Below are 22,249 nucleotides of genomic sequence, written 5' to 3' on the forward strand. Positions count from 1 at the left end.
AGTTAACGTCAGGGTGTTGTTGTGATTTGTAATTACGGAATATCCAAGAATATCTGCTTTAAACAACTACAGATATAATTTACATTACAACATAATAACATTACTATAATCTTTGGGTTTACCAAATAACATTGCTGTTGGTAAGCTAAAGGAATTCTGCAGTTACACTGTAATATACTAGTACTACTACTACTACTACAACTACTACTACTACTGGACAGGGACGACAGAGATAATCAAGACATGTAGCGTCGCAAAAAGATGTAACTTTAAGGCTCTATAACATTACTCTGCTAAAAGGGGCACTGCATTATATGTTTTGCTGTTAGATAAGAGAAGGGGCTAAGGTCTTTCTCTATTGACTATTTACAATGCACATTAATCTGTTTTTCTTGAGGCCCCTCTAGTTTATTCTGATTCTGTCAAACAAGTAATTTATGATTGCTTTAAAACTTAATGAAATTTTTAATCAGACTATTCCTGCTAATATTGGCTTGACACACATTGCACACACTCTCATTTCTGTACAGTAGAAGTAGACACGTAGCTGGAGCCAGCACACTGTTTGCTTCGCCTAGCAGAGCATAAAAAACTGGGAAAACAGCTAATTTGGCTCTGTCCAAAAAAATCTGCCATCCAGCGTATTTTTCGGATACTATATGATCCAAAGCTGAAGTGTAAAAATGACAAGTTGTTTTTTACGTAGGTTTACTATTTCTTAAACACCAAATATAAGTCCTTGGCGTGTTGCCTTGAACCTCTCCATTACAATATATAAAATACATATATGGACAGGAGTCCTGTCACTTTGTGGGCTGACTGTAACAACAGATGCATTGTGTGACAGGGCAAAACGCCACTGCGCAAGGGCAGGAAGAATATCTTGGTCAATAGCACAATAGTTGTAATTATCTCTTTTGCATCTTTTCTATTGAAGGATTTTAATGACCGAAAACAACACATTTTCTACAACCAGGCTCCTTGTTGGCTTCATGTTAGATATGTTACATACATTTATAATAAATGGACTAAGATTTCTACACACACTTTGATTTATTTTTTAAGAAAATGGTCTGACATTAGAAAGGATTAGAAAAAACATTTGTAAATTTGGCAAATGTTTATGCGTACATTTAAGAATTTGTTGGAAAGTGGATGTCCAATGAGTTTTTTGTGTGATGCTACAACTCCCTACTTAACCTTTTGTGTTAGGTATTTTGTCCCATGATTCAAATAAACATTTGTATTTATGTCAAGCTAATTGAAACAGTGGACTGAAAAGTACATTTTCTTTTCAATCTCACTGTGCATAAAGATGATAAGCTTGCTAATAATGTCATCATGACAAGGCAGCCAATGAAACATGTTTATTTTTGTTCCATAACAATAATGCTTCGGTTTTATATAACTTGACTATCTTGTATCTCTTCTCTGATTAGAGATGTGATAGATAGCCCAAAGGAAGGGCAAAGAAGTTAAGAAAACAACTCACCAGATTTTTTACTACTGTTCTTATGTCCTGAACTACAGACATAAGTAATACCTCTAGTTCTGCCAGCATTAGTACTTTATTAAATCTATTGAACAGCTGTAGTCACATACTAGAAACATTTAAAGGACTTAGCTGAGGTTTAGTTTATATTTAAAAATGTGCAACCATGATCTCTCCACTGTGCCCCTGTGGCTCCCAGCAGATCTTAAAGCCTGCAGAACTACGAACTCTAACCGTCTGTCTCTAACCGAAGAGTCGACTGTCATCCTTCATATATGAGGTTGCGCTGCCTTTACTGTCTGTTATCTTCCCTCAACTACATTTACTCTTCATGAACCACCTGCTGCAGCATGTCTTTTATCGCTCTGATCTACTCTAATCTTTGAACAGGCTTACATTGGCTGAACAGTATGTTCTGTAGTTACAGTTTTGCATATGTAAAATCTCCATGACTTGCCATCATTGTGATCTCCACTAATAAATAAAAACTGATGGGCCTGATATGATCTGGGATTAAAGCACTTAAGCTTCTTCCTTCTTCCTTCAGTTTGTGCAAGTGTTCATGTTTTTACATTTGCATAAAATTTAATTGTGGGTAGATAACCATCCTTGGAATTCCACATCTGTGGGTTAGTATGCTCTGCTGCCCCTAGTGGCCAGCTTCTAGAGATTCACGGAAAATACCATAAACAGGTAAAGAAAATACCAATGGATAATACAAAAGAGTCTGCGTATTTAAAATAAAAGCATAGACCTTGTTATTGAGTAGAAAAAAAACTACTGTTGTGGACTCTAGTCTTCGGTTTAGACTCTACTAGGCTACAAGTTTAAGATGATGAGTGTGGCTGTTATCATTAGGTTTTTTACAAATTTAAATGGCCGTGACCCAATAGAAAAATAATTTGTCATACTGTTGTGTTATTTAAATAAAGTTAAAATAAATAAATAATTTAATAAGTAAATAGATAAAAGACTATTAGACTAACGGAATATCGGGGCACAAAAACAAACATACAGTTGTGCTCATAAGTTTACATTCCCATGCTTAAGTTGACTAAAAAGAGGAATAAAAAAATCATGTTTTGGAAATTTATCTTAATTCGTTAATTAAAAAATGAGGTAAAATCCAACATTTAAGGACACCAATTTTCTTTGTGAATGAACAATGTATTGGAAATAAATAAATGTTCTTCCTTAAAATACAGGGGGCATAAGTATACATACCCCTATGTTAAATTCCTATAGAGGCGGGCAGAGTTTTATTATTAAAGGCCAGTTATTTCATGGATCCAGGATGCTATTCATCCTAATAAAGTTCCCTTGGCCTTTGGAAATAAAATAGTCCCACATCATCACATGCCCTTCACCATACATAGAGACTGACATGGTTTTATCTCAGTTAGACTAATAGCCGGTTTGATTTGCATTGACAGATGATTTTATGGAAAGCATCCCATGCCACTCTCTATGTATGGTGAAGGGTATGTGATGATGGAAGGCTATTCTAATTCCAAAGGCCAAGAGAACTTTATCAGGATGCATAGTATCTTGGATCCATGAAATAACTGGGCTTTAATAATGAAAAACTACCTGCCTCTATGGGAATTTAACATAGGGGTAGGTATACTTATGCCCTCTGCATTTTAAAGAAGAACATTTATTTATTTACAATGCATGATTCATTCACAAAGAAAATTGGTGTCCTCAAAAAGTTGATTTTTTCCTTTTTTTTTAATTAAGGCATTAAGATCTATTTACAAAAGATGATTTTTTTATTCCTCTTTTTAGTCAACTTAAGCATGGGTATGTACCTCTCCGTAAAGTCGTTTCGCGCTGCATTCTGGGAAACTAAGGTAGTATAACTGTCTATGAATGTCGCCAGTAGAAGGCAACTTGACGTATGTGTAGCTAGCATAGATACACATTACGCTTTCCGCACTGGAAACTTTGGTTAACGTTAGTTTTGACGGCATGTAAAGTGAGCAGGATAATCGACTTCCTTGCCTCTTGGACGGACACAAAGCAGAGCAACGATGGCTGTCGGTGAGTTTACCCAGTTTAGCATGCTAGGCTAATGTTGGCCGCTACGGGACCAACGGGAAAAGAAACTGAGCTAAATTAAAGAGCTGCTGGTCAGTTATATAGTGTTGTTTTCAGTAAGCGAAGTGATAATAAATAACTGTATGGAAATGGCATTTAGCCACAATGAGAGCAGACACCACACGTTAATAGGGACATTATTTTAATTAACATTTTATAGCACCATGAATCTTCCCCTTTTTTAAAACAAAATGTGCAAAACTGCTACATTTCACAAAAATGTAAACACGGGATATTAAACCAAGTTCAATATTCTTGTTTTAGTTTGATGATATATTAGGTATTTACAGAGGGATTTTATTTTTTATTTTTCAATAAATAAGAAAATACTGTCAACAGCCATAATAAAATGTTAGCTACATAAATCAGGCTATAAAGTATATATGAACAAACCCCTCTGTAAAGTCCTTCAGAGTAGAGATAGGAATTAATGTGAAAGAAAAGTACGTGCTACTCAAGTAGAGATTTGCTGGCTCAAAATATGAGATCAAAACCTACAGGTAAAAAGGTTAAAAAAAACTAACTTTAACAAACCTCACTATGACATTTCCCCGGTTGGATACTTACATTAAGGTAATTTATTTTTGTATTACAAGTTTTTTTTTAAGTTGTTTAAATATGGAAATGAGGCATTATCTAATGCTAACTTTTAAAGAACATCTATAGGCGCAAATAGTGTGGTAAAATAAACCCCTAAATGTGTATTTTGGATGTAATTTTTTTCAGTTTGAAAGAAGACATATTATGAAAGCAACATAGCCCAAAACTGAAAAAAAAATAAGTTACCATCGTAACTCATAAGCATTTTCACCCTGTCTCTCTTCAGAAAATGTGAGCGTGGCCTTCAAATTGTACTGTCTGACGGTGATGACACTGGTGGCAGCTACATACACAGTGTCGCTGCGGTACACAAGGACCATTTCATCAGGAGATCTGTACTTCTCCACAACTGCCGTGTGCATCACTGAGGTCATTAAATTAATACTGAGTCTGGGGATGCTGACAAAGTAAGTGTTGGTCACGTTTACACCTTTCACCACAGAGTGTACTTGAAAAAAATACTCTAAATTTGGAAAAAAGTGTTAGTCTCTTTGCCTAAGATTGAGTGGCAAGTAGTGCTGACAGTGTTGTTTACTTGGTTGCAATAACTTCACAAGTGATGACGCCCTTTCACTGTTCCAGTTGCTCGAGGGGGAGAGCGGATGACAGTTTGCTTGAGTTCAGTAGAGCTGACAGCTCTGCAGAGTTGTGTAATTACTTAATGACTTTTCATAAACTGCTAAAGGAGCAGGGGTGCACGGTGTACTAAGCGGAAACCCTGTGCGTCTGCCCTATACTATGGCGGCAGAAATTTTACCGTGGTGGGCTGCCATCAACATAGAGGAAACACTGGACAATATTCGTGTTTATTTAATTGAATAGTCTTAAGTATTTACACTTCTTCCTCATCAGTGTGTTTTTTATGCCTTCTCTGCCAGAGAAACGGGAAGCCTCACCAGACTGAAGAACGCTTTAGTGGAACATGTCTTCTTTAGCCCAAAAGAACTGCTGAAGCTGAGCGTGCCCTCCATAGTGTATGCAGTTCAGAATAACATGGCCTTTCTTGCCTTGAGTAACCTTGATGCAGCGGTTTATCAGGTATGCACTGAATCCTATTTTTAATATGTACACTTAATAGTTGCTGGGTGTGGATTGTTGGTAAACCTTTTGTGATTTTGCTGCACCCACTTACTTTACAGTTGCATCAGTGGAAAAAATAAATCTGAGAGCTAAAACTCAATGAAACTGCTGAATTGTGATGCTTCTGTCTTGTTTCAAACACAATGACAGTAAAAAGATAAAAGCAGCAAATCTTCTGGAGGAGCCAGAAAATATTTTTTGTCCAAAAAACCACCAGTCTATTAACAAAATAGGTGCAGATATGTTCTAATAAACACAACTGTTTAGTAGCTCTTTTACTATTTATTTATGGGGAAATTAGTGTAAAGAGTGGTTCATTTTAGCAGTCTTCATAATATCTACAGTATGTGTTAAGGTGTATCGGTGTGTTACTGAAAAGTAATGTCCACCTTCGCTCTAAAAAATCAATAGATTTTTGACCTAACTTGTGTTTTCCTGTGTAGGTCACCTATCAGCTGAAGATCCCGTGCACAGCCTTGTGTACAGTCCTCATGCTGAACCGCTCTCTCAGCCGGCTGCAGTGGTTCTCTGTCTTCATGCTCTGTGGGGGCGTAACACTCGTTCAATGGAAGCCTGCAGAGGCCACTAAAGTTCAGGTGGGGGGGGCATAAGTTAAAATTTAAATGTAATAACCATCCTGATGTCTCAATAATTAAAAAAATAATTCTGTGACCTACTATATCATGGATTTGGCTTATTACCTGTATTGCCTTAAACTGCAGGTGGTAATTCCTGTCTGGTGGCTCATGTCATTTCTTTCCCCCCCCAGATTGAGCAAAGTCCTTTTGTTGGGTTCATCGCCATCGCTATTGCTGTCATTTGTTCTGGATTTGCAGGTAAAACCTGCAAAAGATACTGTGGAAAAGACTGTGAACAATTTTCAACTTTGCACTGCAAGCTCAGAAAGCAAGAGATCAAAAAGAGAGAGAGAGAGCAGAACAAGCATTGAATGAGAAAAATAAAACTGTATTTTGTGATAGTTTCACAGCAGTAACGTTCTAAAGCACAAATAACTAACCATCAAACACTCAACAGATGATTTTGGTGGTGAAAGATGCACTTTTCTACTCTGGAATTCATTCATTTCAGATTAAGTAATAAACAAGAACTTACACTCTAGTATCTAGTAGTAGGACAAGTGGAGAACATTGCTCTTTGTTTGATAACATTAAAAGTAAAGTTAGGCTTTGCCGTTGGCTTCCCAAGACAAAAGAGAGAGACTTGTGCGAGCAGAGAGAAGGGCTGTAGTGCTATGAGGGAGAAAAGGCATAGTGACACAAAACTGTGCCATGACTGTGCGCTTCATTTTCCAACCATTGACATAATTTGCCCATGCAATTCTCATTGAAATCGACCTGCGTTGACCCTCCTCCAAACCTGGGTTGTGAAGCGGAATCTGTCAAAGCGGGTTAACCCTTTCAAACACAATGTCAACCCTGATTGACCCCTGAGGGGTATAAACAAACACTGCCAAGGCATTTGTAACCATGTCTTTAAGATTTGAGATACCCATTAAAAAAATATGAGTATTTACTTGTCCTAACAGTTTTGTGTCTACTTTCTAAATTGAGGTGTGTACTTTGAGAAGGTGTTGAAGAGCTCAGACACGTCTCTGTGGGTGAGAAACATCCAGATGTATCTGTCCGGCATTGTGGTCACCCTGATTGGTGTTTTTATGAACGATGGCGAGAAGATCCTGGAGAAAGGATTCTTTTTTGGTTATACGCCCTGGGTGTTCTTTGTAGTATGTAAGTATGACATAACCTTTTTCTATTTGAATTCACTTTTTTTCACAGTGTTTTAGCTTGACACTGCTCTTTTTGCTTCCAGTCTTGGCCAGTGTGGGTGGTCTGTACACGTCGGTGGTGGTGAAGTACACAGACAACATCATGAAGGGTTTCTCTGCCGCAGCCGCCATTGTTCTTTCAACTGTGGCGTCTGTCCTCTTGTTTGGATTACAGATAAGTAAGTTTGTTTCTCAAAACCACATTAAATATGTTTACATGGACATATTTGCCCTTATTCCGAAAAAGACGATATTCCGACTAAGCTGTTTACATTGCCAATAAAAGTGAATATTCAACTAATATTCCCGTTTACATGTAGCCGTAAGATTTTTTTTTTTTTTCTTTCTTTCTAAGTTTACCAGCATAGGCTGACACACGTGCAAACACAGCGCCCCTCTTTCATTCCTAAACCAGCTTCTTAAAAAGTTTTATGTAGTGATATGCGCATATCCAAAAACCTGTTGATATCAAAGTCTTTGATAATGTTTAAAAAGTAGCGGTTTTCCTTCTTATCGGGTTTGCAGCCCCGCAAACTGTTGGCTGGTTTGTTTGTGTACATCAACCATAGTAACACACAGAGCTGACCATATGGTGTAAACAGCCAAAAGGCCGTAAACTGCGGTTAAAAAAAAACCCTGATTGAGATGCATATTTCTAATGCACTATATATGTATACATGTCCAACAATTACATGCTTCTAAAACCTGAGTAATACCGGAATACCCCTCATGTCTTAATTGGAATATGCTATATTCAGAATATCAAACTGGAATAGTAGTGAATATTGGTGTGCATGTTAACATTCTCAATTGGTGTATTGACTTGTTATTCAAGTTTTTTCAGTCCTTCTGGCTCATCAGTCTGTAATGTGTATTTGTGGCTTATGATTGTCAGTCCATTTTATTTGAATAGCCCAATTTCACAAAATTGCCTCAAGGTACAGCATACCACGCCCTCTATCCTAATGACTTGTATATTTGCGTACATTTAATAGAAGTTTTGTTGAAACTGAAGCCACCCAGTTGCTTAACATTTAGCAGAGCGTATCTGAGTCACGTAAATGCTTGCCACTTAACTGACACCAGAATATTTCAAAGCATATTCAAGAATGCAGATTGTTTTATACAAAATCTTTTGTAAATCAATAAAAAAAGATCAAATCAATTTACAAACATTACCAGTGCACAAATGTCGTTTTTCTTTTTTTTTTTTACATTATGTAAATGACTCATTTTGCTTTACTTTCCCTTTTGTGCAGCACTCTCGTTTGCCTCAGGAGCCCTGCTGGTGTGTGTTTCCATCTACTTGTATGGACTTCCAAAGCAGGACACATTGAAGCTGAGCCATAAAGACACAGACACGGAATCCAAACAGAGACTGATCACTGTGTAAGTCATCGGTTTGCAGAAGGAGTCTCCTTTGCTGGTAGTCCAAGTCAGCTTCAGCCATGCTGGAGCAAATAGCAGTAACAGGACTTTGTTACTTTTATTTAAATGCCTCTATATATCCATTCAAGGGTGCGTGTAAATATCCCAACTCAGTGTTATGTAGGTTTTTTTTCCCCAATCAGTAATGAGTCTGTTTTCCACTGCAGTGTTTGTGTCATATGTCCATATCATAGTGTGGATTCTGAATGTGCCCAACTCGTAGGAAAACATACCTGAAAGAAAGATGACTGCATGTATGATGTTTATAATATCTCTTCAGTGTCTTTTGTATCACATATGGTTGCATTCTGTTTTGAAAGTTATTTTTGGAGCTTCCATTAATGGAAATACAGTAAAAGCGACATGCTCTTCATACTACGAATGAACTTTTCAATTCCGTTCAACTCTTCCCTCAAACAGTGATTATTCAACCATAGCTTAGTAACCTGGTGAAGATGCTGATTTTCTGCCTTGGACATGCAGCTTCAGTCTCTTTTACCACACAATGTCATGATTATTCAGTTTCCAGTTTATATGGGTACACATAGCTAAAACTAATACTAACAAGACCTAAAGTAAATTATACCATCAAAGGTGATAATTGGGGCTGGGTGATATGGAGAAAATCAAATGTCACAATAATTTTGATCAAATACCTCAATATTGATACGGCAACGATATTGTAGTGTTGACTATTGGTGCTTTCACAATATTTACACAATAAGATTTGATAAATAATCAACAATAATGTGGGTAAATGTAAACAATAGCACAGCGAGAACAGTCTGGTGAGTTCATAAAATGACATCACTTTACTTTAGCCTTTAAAACCAGGAAAAAAATAAAACACTTATGTCATATTACAATATATCCAAAATCTAGGACAATATCTAGTCTCTCTAGTTATAATGTTCAGTTTTTGTTAAAGAGAGGTTAAGATTCAACTTGGCCCCATTGTTAAGAACAAGACGCATAACATTGCCTAAGTGCAACAGCACCAGTTCTACAGCTAGACATTTACGTCACTGAAGATGCACAATAGAAACTTTGACGTTTGATAGGTTTCTGGCTGGCTGCCATTTGCAGTATTAAAATAGATATTGGCCAACCATGGAATTTGTATCTGTTGATCATCCATCAGATTTCTACATCACAACCTCGTGACTAAGGAATGACTTCCTTTAATCACGATCTGTGAGTGGCAAATACCTGAGACAATTGTAAGACAAGCAAATGCTCATAATGAATTTATTTTGAAAATGCTTTTTATTTGCAGAATGGTACGTACCTACAGCAGTTACAAACAAACAAACAAACAAAGTAATTAGTTTCACATTTTATCAACTGGTGTGATTCCCAGGATCCTCATCCCGTTGGCCAGCACTGAGCAGGCTCCACTGAACAGTCGTAACCTTGCCTGTTGACATTTAGCAAATCAGAATTTTTTGGTTTATTATTATTGCAATTAACAGATTTTTAAATTAAGTTAATTTACAGGCATTCACTGATGTTAGCTTAATCTAAAACAAAAAAAATCTGTATTTGTGTTTTAGGCTTTTTTCTCCTAAATGCATTAAAAAGCCGATATTGATATAATGATACGGACGTTGGGTTACTTGTATTTTTGTATGTACATCAAAATCTGAAGGAGTGATTATTTTCAAATTGCAAGACTAGCACTTTTATATTATTAGCAATGTCTTATACTGTGAAAACTAAATCTGTAACCACCTGTAAATATAAATGTTTCCAGCAAATGTATTCAGCTGCAGCTAATTAACACACAACTACAAAATTAAAAGCTAGACTGTTGACGGGTAAATGTGTTCGCTACATGCCAATGTGTGTACTGTGTATACTCGACCAAAGATGGCTTCCTTAAAAAGGCAGCACTGTTCTGTATCTAATTGATGTAACTTGTAAATGGACTTTTCTCCAGCTGGTTGGTTTTAAATCACTTCATTAGATTGTTTTCTTGTAGAAATAAGTTTCTTATGCTTGGTACACAATGGTACTGTATATAACTGAAAGAAGAAATAACAGCGTCACTTAGGGCTGGGCGATATGGAGAAAAATCAAATATCATAATTGTATACAAATACCGCTATTGATGCCTTAACAATACTGTAGTGTTGACTATTGGTGCTTTCACTAAATATTTACACAATGAGATTTTTGATAAATAATCATCAGTAATGTGGGTATAATGACTAAGTGGGTAAAGGCAAATAATAGAACAGTTACAACCGTCTAGTAAGTTAAGAAAATTACTACTGTAATGCAGCTCTTAAAACAAGGAAAAGACAGCACTTAAGCCATATTACGATATCCAAAATCTAAGACAGTATCTAGTCTCATATCACGAGATGGATATAAAATCAATATGTTGCCCAGCACTAGCCTCACTTGATATTGTGCTCTAACTCTAGATTGCTATTGCAGTGTAACTGACATTGCTGACTCACGGTTGTGTGATGTCTTGCTTTATATACAACTAAGACCACCAATACAGACCTATAGTTTAATAATAATCCCAATTTGAATCAAATATTTGATGCTTTTCCAATGGAAACCTGTGACAGAACATCTTTAATACACTGCAGACTGATAGGGGCACCCCATGTGTTTGGAGACAGTCTTGTTTATTCATGGTAATTGCTTATGTCTTGTGTGGTACGCATTTATTGATTGTATAATCAATCTTCTTACCTGTGCAATATCCTGTGAGCTTCCTTTGACTGGCAGCTCTCTATGTGCTGAGGCAATCAGGTGGCTGGAAGACAGTTAATACAGAGTATAGAGTTGAATTACCTACACCTTTATGGTAGCACTGACTGTAATGTGCCAGTTAAACATTGCAGCGAGAGTTTCCCAACCCCTCAAGACTAACATCCTGTTCTTACCACAGCTTCATAAAAATTGACCAGGTGTTTGGGCTGCAGATCCTGCGCCGACTTGAACAACACCTCATCATAGCTGCAAAGAGCACGGAGTGCAAATATTGATACAACACCGGCCGACTGTGACAGCTTTCTGCATTGTCGGTTTGAAATTATGCAGAACAAAGGAAGTCCTGTCAGGTTTCAAAGTGGTTTGCTTACCGAAGGAGGTGCTGCAGGATGGTGATGCTCGTCTGGTCAAATAGAAGGGATGGATCAAATACAGCTGCCTTAGCACCGTCATTTCTCCTTATTAAACTGCAGTACAAACACCACAATAAAAGTTTAAACGAGCAACTTTATGAGTCAGCTCTCGTTTTTTCTTGGTATATATGTATTTGGACAGTATTCATATCCAATACCATACATATAGACGTTGCAAACTAACACAAAACCAACTTTAGAGGAGACTTAGGAACTGAAGTCAGCTGGTACAGTGTTTAAAAAAAAAAAAAAAGGTTTGGTAACCTGATGGTTATTAACTAATTACTTGAACTTTATTTCTATTTTATGCTACTTTACAATTATTCCACACCACCTTTGAGAGGAAAATATTTTACTTCACCCCACTACATTAGTCTGACGGCTGTAGTTAATAGTTACTTTGCAGATTCAAATTATTCTACATGCTTAACATGATCAGTTTATAAAGTATGAAGCAATTTTACTTATTAAACAACCGGGCAGCATATTAAAGGACACATTTTCAGATCTGTCTCAGTCAGGTGCCCATATAAACATTAACACAGATTTTACTAACTGTAATAATTCCTCCTGTTTAAGTACTTAAATTTAGCCTTCAATCAATTACAGCAATAAAGTTCTTCTTAAATGATAATGCAGTAATAATAATCCATTAAATAAAATAATACTCTAAATGGGGTCATTAGTATTTTGGTTAAAAACATTTAACTGATACGCTACCTACCTGAACAAAACATTGCCTTTAATAAAAAAAAAATAGTCAACTAATTGATTAGGTGATCAAAGGAAAATTAGATCAACAATACAAAAGTAATTTATGAAGTAAAAACACCAAATGTGAGGATCTGTTTTTTCTCGGTTTTAAAACCATTGTGAGCTCTACATCTGGGTCGGACAAAACAAGACTTTTGAAGATGTTACCCTGGGCTCTAGGAATGTTTGGTGGACATTTGTATGACTTTTGTTTTATGACTTTTAAAGACTATAGATCAATCAATAATTATAAAAACAATTATTTGTTGCAAACCTCCAATAATAAAACAACACTATAAAGATTTACATAACTAATTCTACAAAATGAACAAGGGACCACATAACTACTAGAATTTGAGAAATAGAGTTTTGTTATTTTCAGCAATACAGACCTGCAGAGTCGAGCATGTGTGTACTGGAGGAAAACTCCCGTGTCTCCCTGAGCCTGCAGCATCCTGTCCCAGTCAAATGTATAGTCTGACAGCAGGGGACCTTTGAAGTCCTGAAACAGTCAAAAGAAAACTAGAATCTCTTCTATCACACTGTGCAGACAAATCTGGAAAAGAAACAATTGATTCAACAATTTTTGAATACTAGAGTGTAGATGGAAGGTTTACAACTAACAATTCACCTGCACTATTAGGGCACTGATACCAACTTTCTCTGCTGTGTCCTCTGGGTTGTCCATTTCCTTTGTTGCTGTGGAAAGAGCAAGTCCAACCATTTTCTTAGTCTTTGCTTTTTTAAAGAGATTGATATGGTCGGCTTGTTTATCTTTCACACATTGGCTTCCATTACTATGACAACCACAATAGTTTGGATTTGTCCATCAATATCTTGGCTGAAGAAATTTCTAATGTAACATTACCAAAATCCCGATATAAAGCAAAAATGAATTATCGTATATTACACTGCTTGAGACAACTGGGAGAATCCACGTTGAGCTGGAGTGGTTGTGTTAATAAAGACTGTGCCCCCAATTCCACACTACATACTGACTGAACACACTTATTTGTAAGTGTACTGTTTTTCCAGTTAGCATAAAAGAAATCAACATACTTTCCAGTAGTATACAAACAGGTTTATGTCAACAATAGGTTTTAAATTCTCCCAGCTGTGAGCAGCAACTTCATTTCATTTGTGCATTGTACTGTGGGAGAAAATTGTCTGTCAACCACATGCTCAAAATGTTTGTTGTTGGTATGCATTATAACCTCCCAGCAATTGAGAGAGAGAGAGATAATTATACACATGTCAACGTTACAATGGTGGTTTTTAGTGATGTTAAAATGACTCATGCACCACTTACAAACGCACAGGTCCATCCAAAAATATCCTATTCGAGAAGCCCTTTGTAACAATGCATTTCAAAAATTGCATGGGAAATATGAGGACACATATATACAATATACTTTCGGCACAGAGTCATGCATGTTCTGTGGTGCCAAATCGCTGCCTAACGTGTGACAGGCTTTACTTTTAGACTGGCTCATGTTGTGGAGCATCCTGGCCCGAGCTTCGTCCAGCACGTCCTCCAGAAACACCACCTCACCGCTACGGGTCTTCATGCCCCGCACCAGGCCGAAAGGTACATGCCTACACCTGCAACCAGTGGTGGAATACACATTTATATATTAAGTAAAAGCAGTTCCACACCGTGTTGTATTAAACTTGCAAAAATGTACAAATATCAAAAGGAAAGATAGGCATTGTTATGGCATAACCACAACCTTGGGAAAACCTGAGCCTATCATTACTCGTGTAGGGGCTTCCAGGCTTTGGCTGCCTGTGCATATACAAATCCCCAGAGATTAGTGTTCAACTGCCAGGGTAAAGGTAAGGTGAATAGGCCTGACACCTTGCTTACCTGGCGCTGCTCCAATCCATCGGCTGGTTAGCCCACACTCTACTACTGGTTAGTGCTCCATTGACAGTTTATTTAAAGACGCGGACAATGATTTTAACACAACTTATAAGGGAAAACGGGAATCTAGTATTATAATCTTTATTCCTTCAAACTTGCCACTGCTCTCAATCGCCCTTCTTCATAACTAGCAGTGGCCCTATGACTAGGTAAGTTAGTTTGGTATATCCAGCAATCATATCATGTTGGATGTAACAGCAGGAAAAACTGCACTGGAGTCACCATGTTCCACCCTAATAAAGGAACATGATTAGCCTATCTAATCACCATCAGATGATTGAAGAGTGGCTATTAAACATATTCTGGCACGTATCTGACTGTGAGTATTGATACTGAAGAAGGCCTGAGGGCCGAAAGGCCATCTGTGCAACACTTCTTTTTTTTTCCTCGAAATTTCATGTTTTGTTGTGTTCAGGTGTTTTGCATTCTACCTGTCAGCCCAAGAATGTCCCATAGCTAGCAGGATGTGGAACAACTGCTGGAAGTGATTTTCCTGACTTTTATCCGTCTTAAAAAGAAGAACAAAGACAGATGCAGAAAAATTAGATATAGCAATAAAAAGGAGTGGGTAGAGTGTGACAGGAAACAAGATCGAAAATCCAGGAGGAGTAGCAGTGACACAAACATATAATCTAAACTCAGATTAGACCAGAATCAAAGGGGCAAACCAGACTTAGAGGTTTCACATCAGAGACATTCAAATCAATGATTTTTAGACTGTGGGTAAACAAATATTCACACATCTGTTCTGCATTTTTTTACTTGGCAAATTTTGCAAATTTGTTTTTGCTGTAACTAAAGAGGATAAAAAATGACAACATTTTAAAAAAAAAAGGCAGCACTTCAGTGGTATTAAAAAAGAATGGCACCTCATTTTGGCAAAACTTTTGTACAAATACAACTACCGTACATTTTTTGGCAAGAAGCCTTTATCTGAGCATAATGGATATCCCATTTGGTAATCAAAACTGAGAATGAGTAGAGCTGCAATTATCTAGCTATCTATCTGCCAATCATTTGATTAGTTGTTCAATTTATAAGACGACCATACATTTTTTTCTTTTTTTAAATCACTAAACATCTTCATGTGTGGTTTTTTTTCCCAACCAACAGTTGGAAACCCAAACATATTCAGTTTTCTAACCCCCCCCCCCAAAAAAAGACAAAGAAAAGCCCCTTACCTGTTCCACCCTGTCTTTAAAGTACAGCAATGTAACAATTAAAAAAAAGAAATGTAGTGAGCTCGAGTGCACCACTTTCCTTACCACGTAAATCATCTCATCAAAATTGTACTTTGCTTTTCGGTCAATCGCTGCAGCAAGGTCTCTGAAATGCAGTAAATAGAAAATAAGATCTTATTGCGACTTCTGCTTTCAAAATTGATTTCTTAGGCATTATTAATGTAACTATAATTATTAATAACTAAGCTTCTTTCAGCAGATTTTAGTTTACCTTTTGTACGAGCACTGACCTGGAGATGTAGAGAGTTGTGCCGTCACTGCGGAGCACCGTGCAGGCGCTGCTCATGTCTCCAGCAGGGGAGAGATCCACTACACCCGTTCCTCTCCTGTAAATACAACAAGTGCATGTAAGATGAACACACATAAAAAATGATACCAAGAAAAAGATGTCACAGCCACTAGATATTGTAAATGCCTGAAATCTGTCTCCATCTTGTCTTGAAGAGATGCTACTGATATTAAAGTAGTAATTTAAGTAGTGATAACATAGAGAGGCAAACATTTTGACAACAAAAACAACTTGTTGGCAAGTTCTTAAAATATTTCTCCATATTCTTTAGAAATGGCTAGCATAACAAGAGTATAAGACGTATGTACATCACTCTGCAGTCATTGTCTCAGTACCTAAAGGCCATCACATACGGTCACATACTCAGAGGTTTTCAACAGGCCTCGGCTCTGCAGCTGCTGCACCACCTCCTGGGCTTGATCTTGGTGAAAAGACTCTCCGGAGTAAATATCAAAGTGGACCCCTAACCGCTGAAAAGATTTGTAATGAATGTCATTAAATGTAATTTGACATAAAAACAAATTAAATTATATTCATTCTACTGATATTTTCTTTAGATTATATTTCAGAGTTTAGGTTTTTTTCGACCATTGGTGTCAGTCTGGTTGAACCTTGTAAATGTGTTGATACTCGTCCACTGTAATCTCTCTGAACTGTTGCCATAACGACACAGCCTCGCTTTCATGCTGCTCCAGCTGTCTAAAGAAGTCTCTGGCTGCCTGCTTCATATCCTCATTGTGCTCTGCTTCTTTGTTTACTTGAACATAAACCTGCAAGACAAAAACAACAATTACTGGCAAAAAAAAACGGCAGAGTAAATGTTGAAGAACACATTTCTTAACAGGGGTGGGAATTACCAGAGGCCCTATGATACAATATTATCACAATACTTGTGTCACAATACAATATTATTGTGACTTTAAACATATTGCGATATTCTGCCATATATGGCAAATTACCGATATATTGCTATGTACCTTTTTTCCAACTCCAAATTGTCTCCAAAACTATATCAACGTCTGTTTTATCTAAAAAGATAAATTTCTAAACTTCAACTGCACCATCTAGTGGACTGAAAAGGAAATTGATTTTATTACTCTAATTCCAAAAAGTTAAAGAGGAACTTTGTAGTTTTTTTAGCTTAATTTACCTAAACTGAACAGCTTCGGAATTGTTACATAACTTTTTTTGAGTTGAATGGTGGTCGTCTCGTTCCCCCCTAGCGCCTGGGGGCGGAAAAAACACCCTTGCCACTTTTGCCGGACTCAACGGCAAGAAGTATTGCGTGATATCAGGTCTCGCGATGTAACGAATTGCTTCACGGCACTGCACACATACGCCCATTCACGAACCGGCTAACAAGGTAGCGATGGAGTTTGTCAGAGTTTTTCACACCATGGTCATAGCTGAGCAATAAAGAAACAGAAACTTAGGAAAGCATTTTCGGAGGAACAGAGAAAGAGGAAACGGCAGACTATCCGAGCGAGGAGTCAGACACAAGGAAACATAAGAGCTGCCAAATATCTATTCCGAAAGCTGTAGGTGGAGCTCTATAAAGAAACCTGCGAGCAAAAAGCAAAGAAAACAGTGAATAAATGGCCAAAACTACATTGGGCCCCTTTAAGTTGTCATGTACACTTATTTATAATAAAAGATCAATACTTGGGGTCCCTGTATCGATACAGATTGCCTCCCCCCCTCCCACTTCTTAACAGCACATAAGCCATGTAACAAAAAACTATCAATTCAAAAGTCACTTAATGACGCTGTTGGTGGCCTGTCGGCCAATGGTTTATGCAAACGATTAACATAATGTGATAGCCGGTGAATTATAAAGATTATTGTGGCTATGTGTCTTTATCCAACTATGCAAACTAACCTCAAACAAATGCTGTAAGGGATTCTGTTTCAGTTTCTCCTGACATCCAAATTGACCAAACCCAGCACCCAACAAACCTGAAATTAGAGAAGAAAAACTAGTTTTGTCAATACAACTCACTCAAAGAGACACTTTTATGAGACCAGAGGACAACTGTTGAATTTTTTTGCACGATGTTTACTCACCAAACTGCATACCCCAGTCACCGAGGTAATTCATGCGAATGACATTGTTTCCAAGGGACTGCTTTAAGTTAGCAATGAAGTTACCTGGAGATGGGGATTATATTTTTTAGTGCAGTTGACTGACTTTACTATGATTTTACAATAGGGCTGCACAGTTAATCACAATTTTATCAAAGACAAAACTATTTGTTAAAAGGCACAATATGTGTCAAAATCACAAAATGAATTAAGTATTGTGGTGCTGCAGAGATGTCCTGGCCTACAAATCATATACAGACAATATACAAAAAAAAAAAATCATTGTTGGGTACAGATCCTTGCAAAAATCACACAATGATCATTTAGATCCAATTTAGTGAATCACATAGCCCAACAAAAACAGGATTTCTGAGACAAATACTTATTACTTTTACTTATTTGAGGGTTTAAAAAAAAATCTGATAATGATATATTGGACGATGTACAAATAAACATTTTTATGCATTTCATTTTTTTTAACCTATATGAAGATATTGGCCAGAACATGTTACAGTTCAAAAATAAATTTCAATACTCTCTGGAGGTAAAACTACAAAAATAAACATATTTGTCATTTCTGTACTTTCTTGTCATTTATCGGCTGACATACACGCAATACTAAATATTTCTGCAATGAGCTATTACCGGCCGATATTTACTTCAATGTTCAACTCACATGCATTTTAATCAATATAACTATTTTGGCTTCACTTCCTGAATAAATTAACTTACCAATAATTGTCGATCTCAAGTGTCCAGCGTGAAATTTTTTGGCAATATTTGGAGAGCTGCAAGATAAAAACACTTCAATTCAGTCTGAGGACAATCTATAAGGTGAAGACATTGCAGGTTGTGTTAAAGAAGTTACACAAACACTTTAAAAACATACCTAAATTCAACCAGTGTTGTGCCTCTCTTGAGATTATTGAAAAGTTCACTAGTTAATCCAAATTTCACATCCTCCTCTTTTCCAAATGGCTCCAACATTTTCTAAAACAGATGCAGAAGGTAATAGATAATAATCACCAGAAACGTAAAAGTTTTTTACCAAAAGGGGAAAAAGAAACAGAAAAAACCGGACAAGAAGCTTGCGTTTTACTTTAAAGTTGTCATACACCAGCAGATAGCCCTCCCCCCACTATCCCTTCAACTAAAAAAAAAGTAGTTTAAAGGAACTAAAATCTTCTTTTTAAAAATTCGGAAAAATTTTGGGAACAATATTTAGAGAGCTCAAAAAGGGCTCTTTTTTAAAACTTTTCTAAAAAGGGAAAAAACTTGCAGGTGTCGTGTGTATTACGTAAAGGGGCATTCAATATCAAAAAAAAACCCCTAGGTTTTTTGGGGAAGTAAATCTCTTTAAATCCCCGTGGCATTTATTAATGTGAAAACCCTTGTTCTTTTGATAAATTTTAAAAACCCCCTGACCCTATATCGAGGGTTTTTCATCATTTTTGCTTAGTTCACAACTTTGTGCACATTCAAAGATAACTCCTCCCATCTCTGTTGTCTGATTTTGCAGAGTAGTAATTATTTCTGCTGTGCAGTGTCTTCACCGTTGTGAAATTCCAGAGCGGTTTTAGAACCCCCCCCCCCCCCCCCCCCCCCCCCAAGGGCCCTCTGAAAGCACAACTAGTCGATCATAAGTGCTCAACAGGTAGATCTAAGATTAAAAGTTTGACTGACACTTTGCGTGAGAAATTGGAGGGTGTGATGTGAGCGTGAAAAAACCAGTCAATGCTTGTGTCTCACGGCAAATGCGTGACATTTGGCAGCCCTGTTCTCCATACTTTGTAATACAAAAATGCAATCTATTTGTGAGTTTTCAACAGCATGGTGACAAAACTAGTTGTAGCATTTACCCCATGCTTCCTCCAAGATGAATCTTGGACTTCAGGAAGAGACCCCCACTCTTCCCCCCATCGCCAACTCAACAGCCCTGTGTCTGCTGTGGAATCCTTCAGGTTTTGGGATTCACTATAACCCAGGCCCTGAAGTGGGAGCCCAACACAGCCATCATCATCAAAAAGGCCCAGCAGAGGAGTATTCCTGCGCCACTCAGGAAGCTCAACTGCCTAAGGAGCTGCTGGTCCCTTTACACGCCATCTCCAGTCGTCACCAAAGGACAGGACAGACTACAAGGGACAGTTAGACTGCAGAAAAGATCATTGGGCCCAAACCTCCCCTTTGGGTCATGATATGCGCTTCCAATCAGGAAACGGGCAGGACCATCACTGCAGCCCCCATCTCACCCCGGACACAACCGTTCCAGCTTCTCCCCTCTGGTGGGCGCTACAGAGCACGGTACGCCAAAACCAAAACAGACTCAGGAACAGTTTTTCTACCCACAAGCCATCTCTCTGATGAACAGCTGACTTCTGACCAAATGTCAGGTTCAAATTTTGTGCAATAACCTCGCAACACTGTCTCTACAGCCCTGTTTCCTGGTTCCACTTAGTATTCCACTTATTTAGTATTATTCATCATTCTCATATCATTCTCATATCTCACTTATTATTTACCATTTACTCATCATTCCCATTCTCATATCTCACTTATTTTTTGTTATTTAGTCAACATTCTCATTTACTATTTCAGAACTGTTCATTCTGTTCATATTGTAATATAATAACATATTACTATTAATCCCAGTACCCTTTGCACTATGTTCCACATTTAAATAACTTTTATTGAACTCTTCATTGCACTCATGCCTCTATATGGTTTCTGTTTAGAGCATGTATATATTAGTGTGTTATATATATATAATATATATATATATATATATATATATATATATATATATATTTAGTGTGTATATATTGCTTGGTTGTTTTGTATGTGTAAGCACATTGTGAGAAACGATGCTCCAAAGAACAATTCCTCGTATGTGTCCTCATACCTGGCAAATAAAGCTGATTCGGATTCTTACCCGAGTGGCCAGGTCTTCTGTCTGCAGCTGAATGTCCCCACTGGATGGTAAAATCCCACTGGTCCGTAATGTGCTGATTGACAGTTTGAAGTCAGCAGTCTGCCTGAAGAGTACAAGTTCAGGGAGCTTTAACACACAGACACATACAGAGCATTTGACTCAAAGAGAGGAGTAAACACACTTAACTGTTTCTTAAAAACTGGAACTGCCGACAGAGCTGGTATGAAGGCATCCTCAGACTGCTGCAGAGTCCGACCCAGCTACACATCAAAACACACAAAGAGGTAGAAGATTTTAATAAACGGGATGAGATAAGTTATTAGAGTATTGGCTAACAGGTATGAGGAAGACTTAACAGACAGTTCTGCCTCCCCCTTGTTTTTACTTGCTCCAGGGTCAAGGCATGCTGTAAGTTAGCATTAGCATTTACAGACTTCAGCTTCGTTACCTTTTCGGCAATTCTACTTCTGAAGAAACAAGACATGTTTCGCAATCGTGCAAACACAATGTAATAATAAACTATTAGAAACAACCAAACGCTGTATGAGCCATTCTACTGTACTTCCGCCGTACCCACACAACGTCCTTTTGGCTTGTCCAATCACAGGCTTCGTTTGCCAACGACGTCTGCAAGTAGAAAAGGTTCGCTCGATTCCTGTCTACGTTGCTCCCGACTGGTCCGGTCACCCAGGTTAAAATGTTCCAAGAACATTAAATGTTAATAAATAAGTAACCATTAAATTTGAAATTTGCAATAACATTATTTTAAAGGTTTAACAAACGTAACTGCTTAATGAGTACTGTTGGGTGCGAATTGAGCTAACTTTAAGACGTTTCCTTAGCAACACTGAGGAAAAGTCCGACAGTGAAGCATTAAAATATGTAATCTTTTCAATGTTTTTTGTTTAAACTAGAACCCCATAAGCCATTAACTGAAAGACAGACGGAGCAGGGAGCCTCTTCCATATTGTAAAAAAATAAGTTCTAAAGCCGGTCTAAAGCCTTTATACATGCCTTTTTAATGCATGGAATACTAGCTAAACAATTCAATTAATTGTTATGGGCATGATTTTATAAATAAAGTTTTAATATTAAACATTAAGTGGCAAGTGAATCCTTTGAGATGAACTGTATCTGTGGATGGCTACTTTGTCTATAGGCCAGTAAGCCTATCATCACTGTTTTTTTTTTGTCTTTTTATAAATAGGCTGTTTATGTTTTGCTAACATGTTACATTTTTAAATTTAGGAAGAAAACTCAGAAAATGAATTATTTGGCGCCCCCTGCAGTAACTGAGCTTTACAGCTATAGAGTTGTGTTCAGAATAATAGCTGTGTTTTAAAGTGAATAATGCTCAAAATCGTTTTTAATTCCATAATATCAATGCATTGGGAACACTGCA

The 22,249-nt window shown here is 37.3% G+C and overlaps 2 protein-coding genes across 2 annotated transcripts; one reads left to right on the plus strand and one right to left on the minus strand.

The window, feature by feature from the left end:
• Positions 1-3,303: 3,303 nt before the first annotated feature.
• Positions 3,304-10,424, plus strand: slc35a1 (solute carrier family 35 member A1). The gene is made up of 8 exons (XM_032543273.1): positions 3,304-3,535; positions 4,419-4,599; positions 5,071-5,230; positions 5,716-5,868; positions 6,042-6,108; positions 6,844-7,020; positions 7,103-7,237; positions 8,318-10,424. Exons 1-8 carry the CDS (start codon positions 3,526-3,528, stop codon positions 8,449-8,451), a joined length of 1,017 nt encoding a protein of 338 aa, XP_032399164.1. The 5' UTR covers positions 3,304-3,525; the 3' UTR covers positions 8,452-10,424.
• rars2 (arginyl-tRNA synthetase 2, mitochondrial) lies at positions 9,738-21,457 on the minus strand. Its single transcript, XM_032543268.1, is given in 21 exon segments — positions 9,738-9,903; positions 11,196-11,259; positions 11,390-11,401; positions 11,403-11,462; positions 11,588-11,683; positions 12,775-12,884; positions 13,014-13,081; positions 13,860-13,984; positions 14,738-14,814; positions 15,572-15,632; positions 15,778-15,873; positions 16,200-16,306; positions 16,448-16,606; positions 17,716-17,792; positions 17,901-17,984; positions 18,651-18,706; positions 18,808-18,910; positions 18,996-19,068; positions 20,848-20,950; positions 21,034-21,107; positions 21,296-21,457. Coding segments are annotated over 17 exon segments (1,437 nt in total). The 5' UTR covers positions 18,906-18,910; positions 18,996-19,068; positions 20,848-20,950; positions 21,034-21,107; positions 21,296-21,457; the 3' UTR covers positions 9,738-9,816.
• Positions 21,458-22,249: the final 792 nt, after the last annotated feature.

The sequence above is a fragment of the Etheostoma spectabile genome, chromosome 18 (assembly GCF_008692095.1).
Source record: "Etheostoma spectabile isolate EspeVRDwgs_2016 chromosome 18, UIUC_Espe_1.0, whole genome shotgun sequence".
NCBI classification, from domain to species: domain Eukaryota; kingdom Metazoa; phylum Chordata; class Actinopteri; order Perciformes; family Percidae; genus Etheostoma; species Etheostoma spectabile.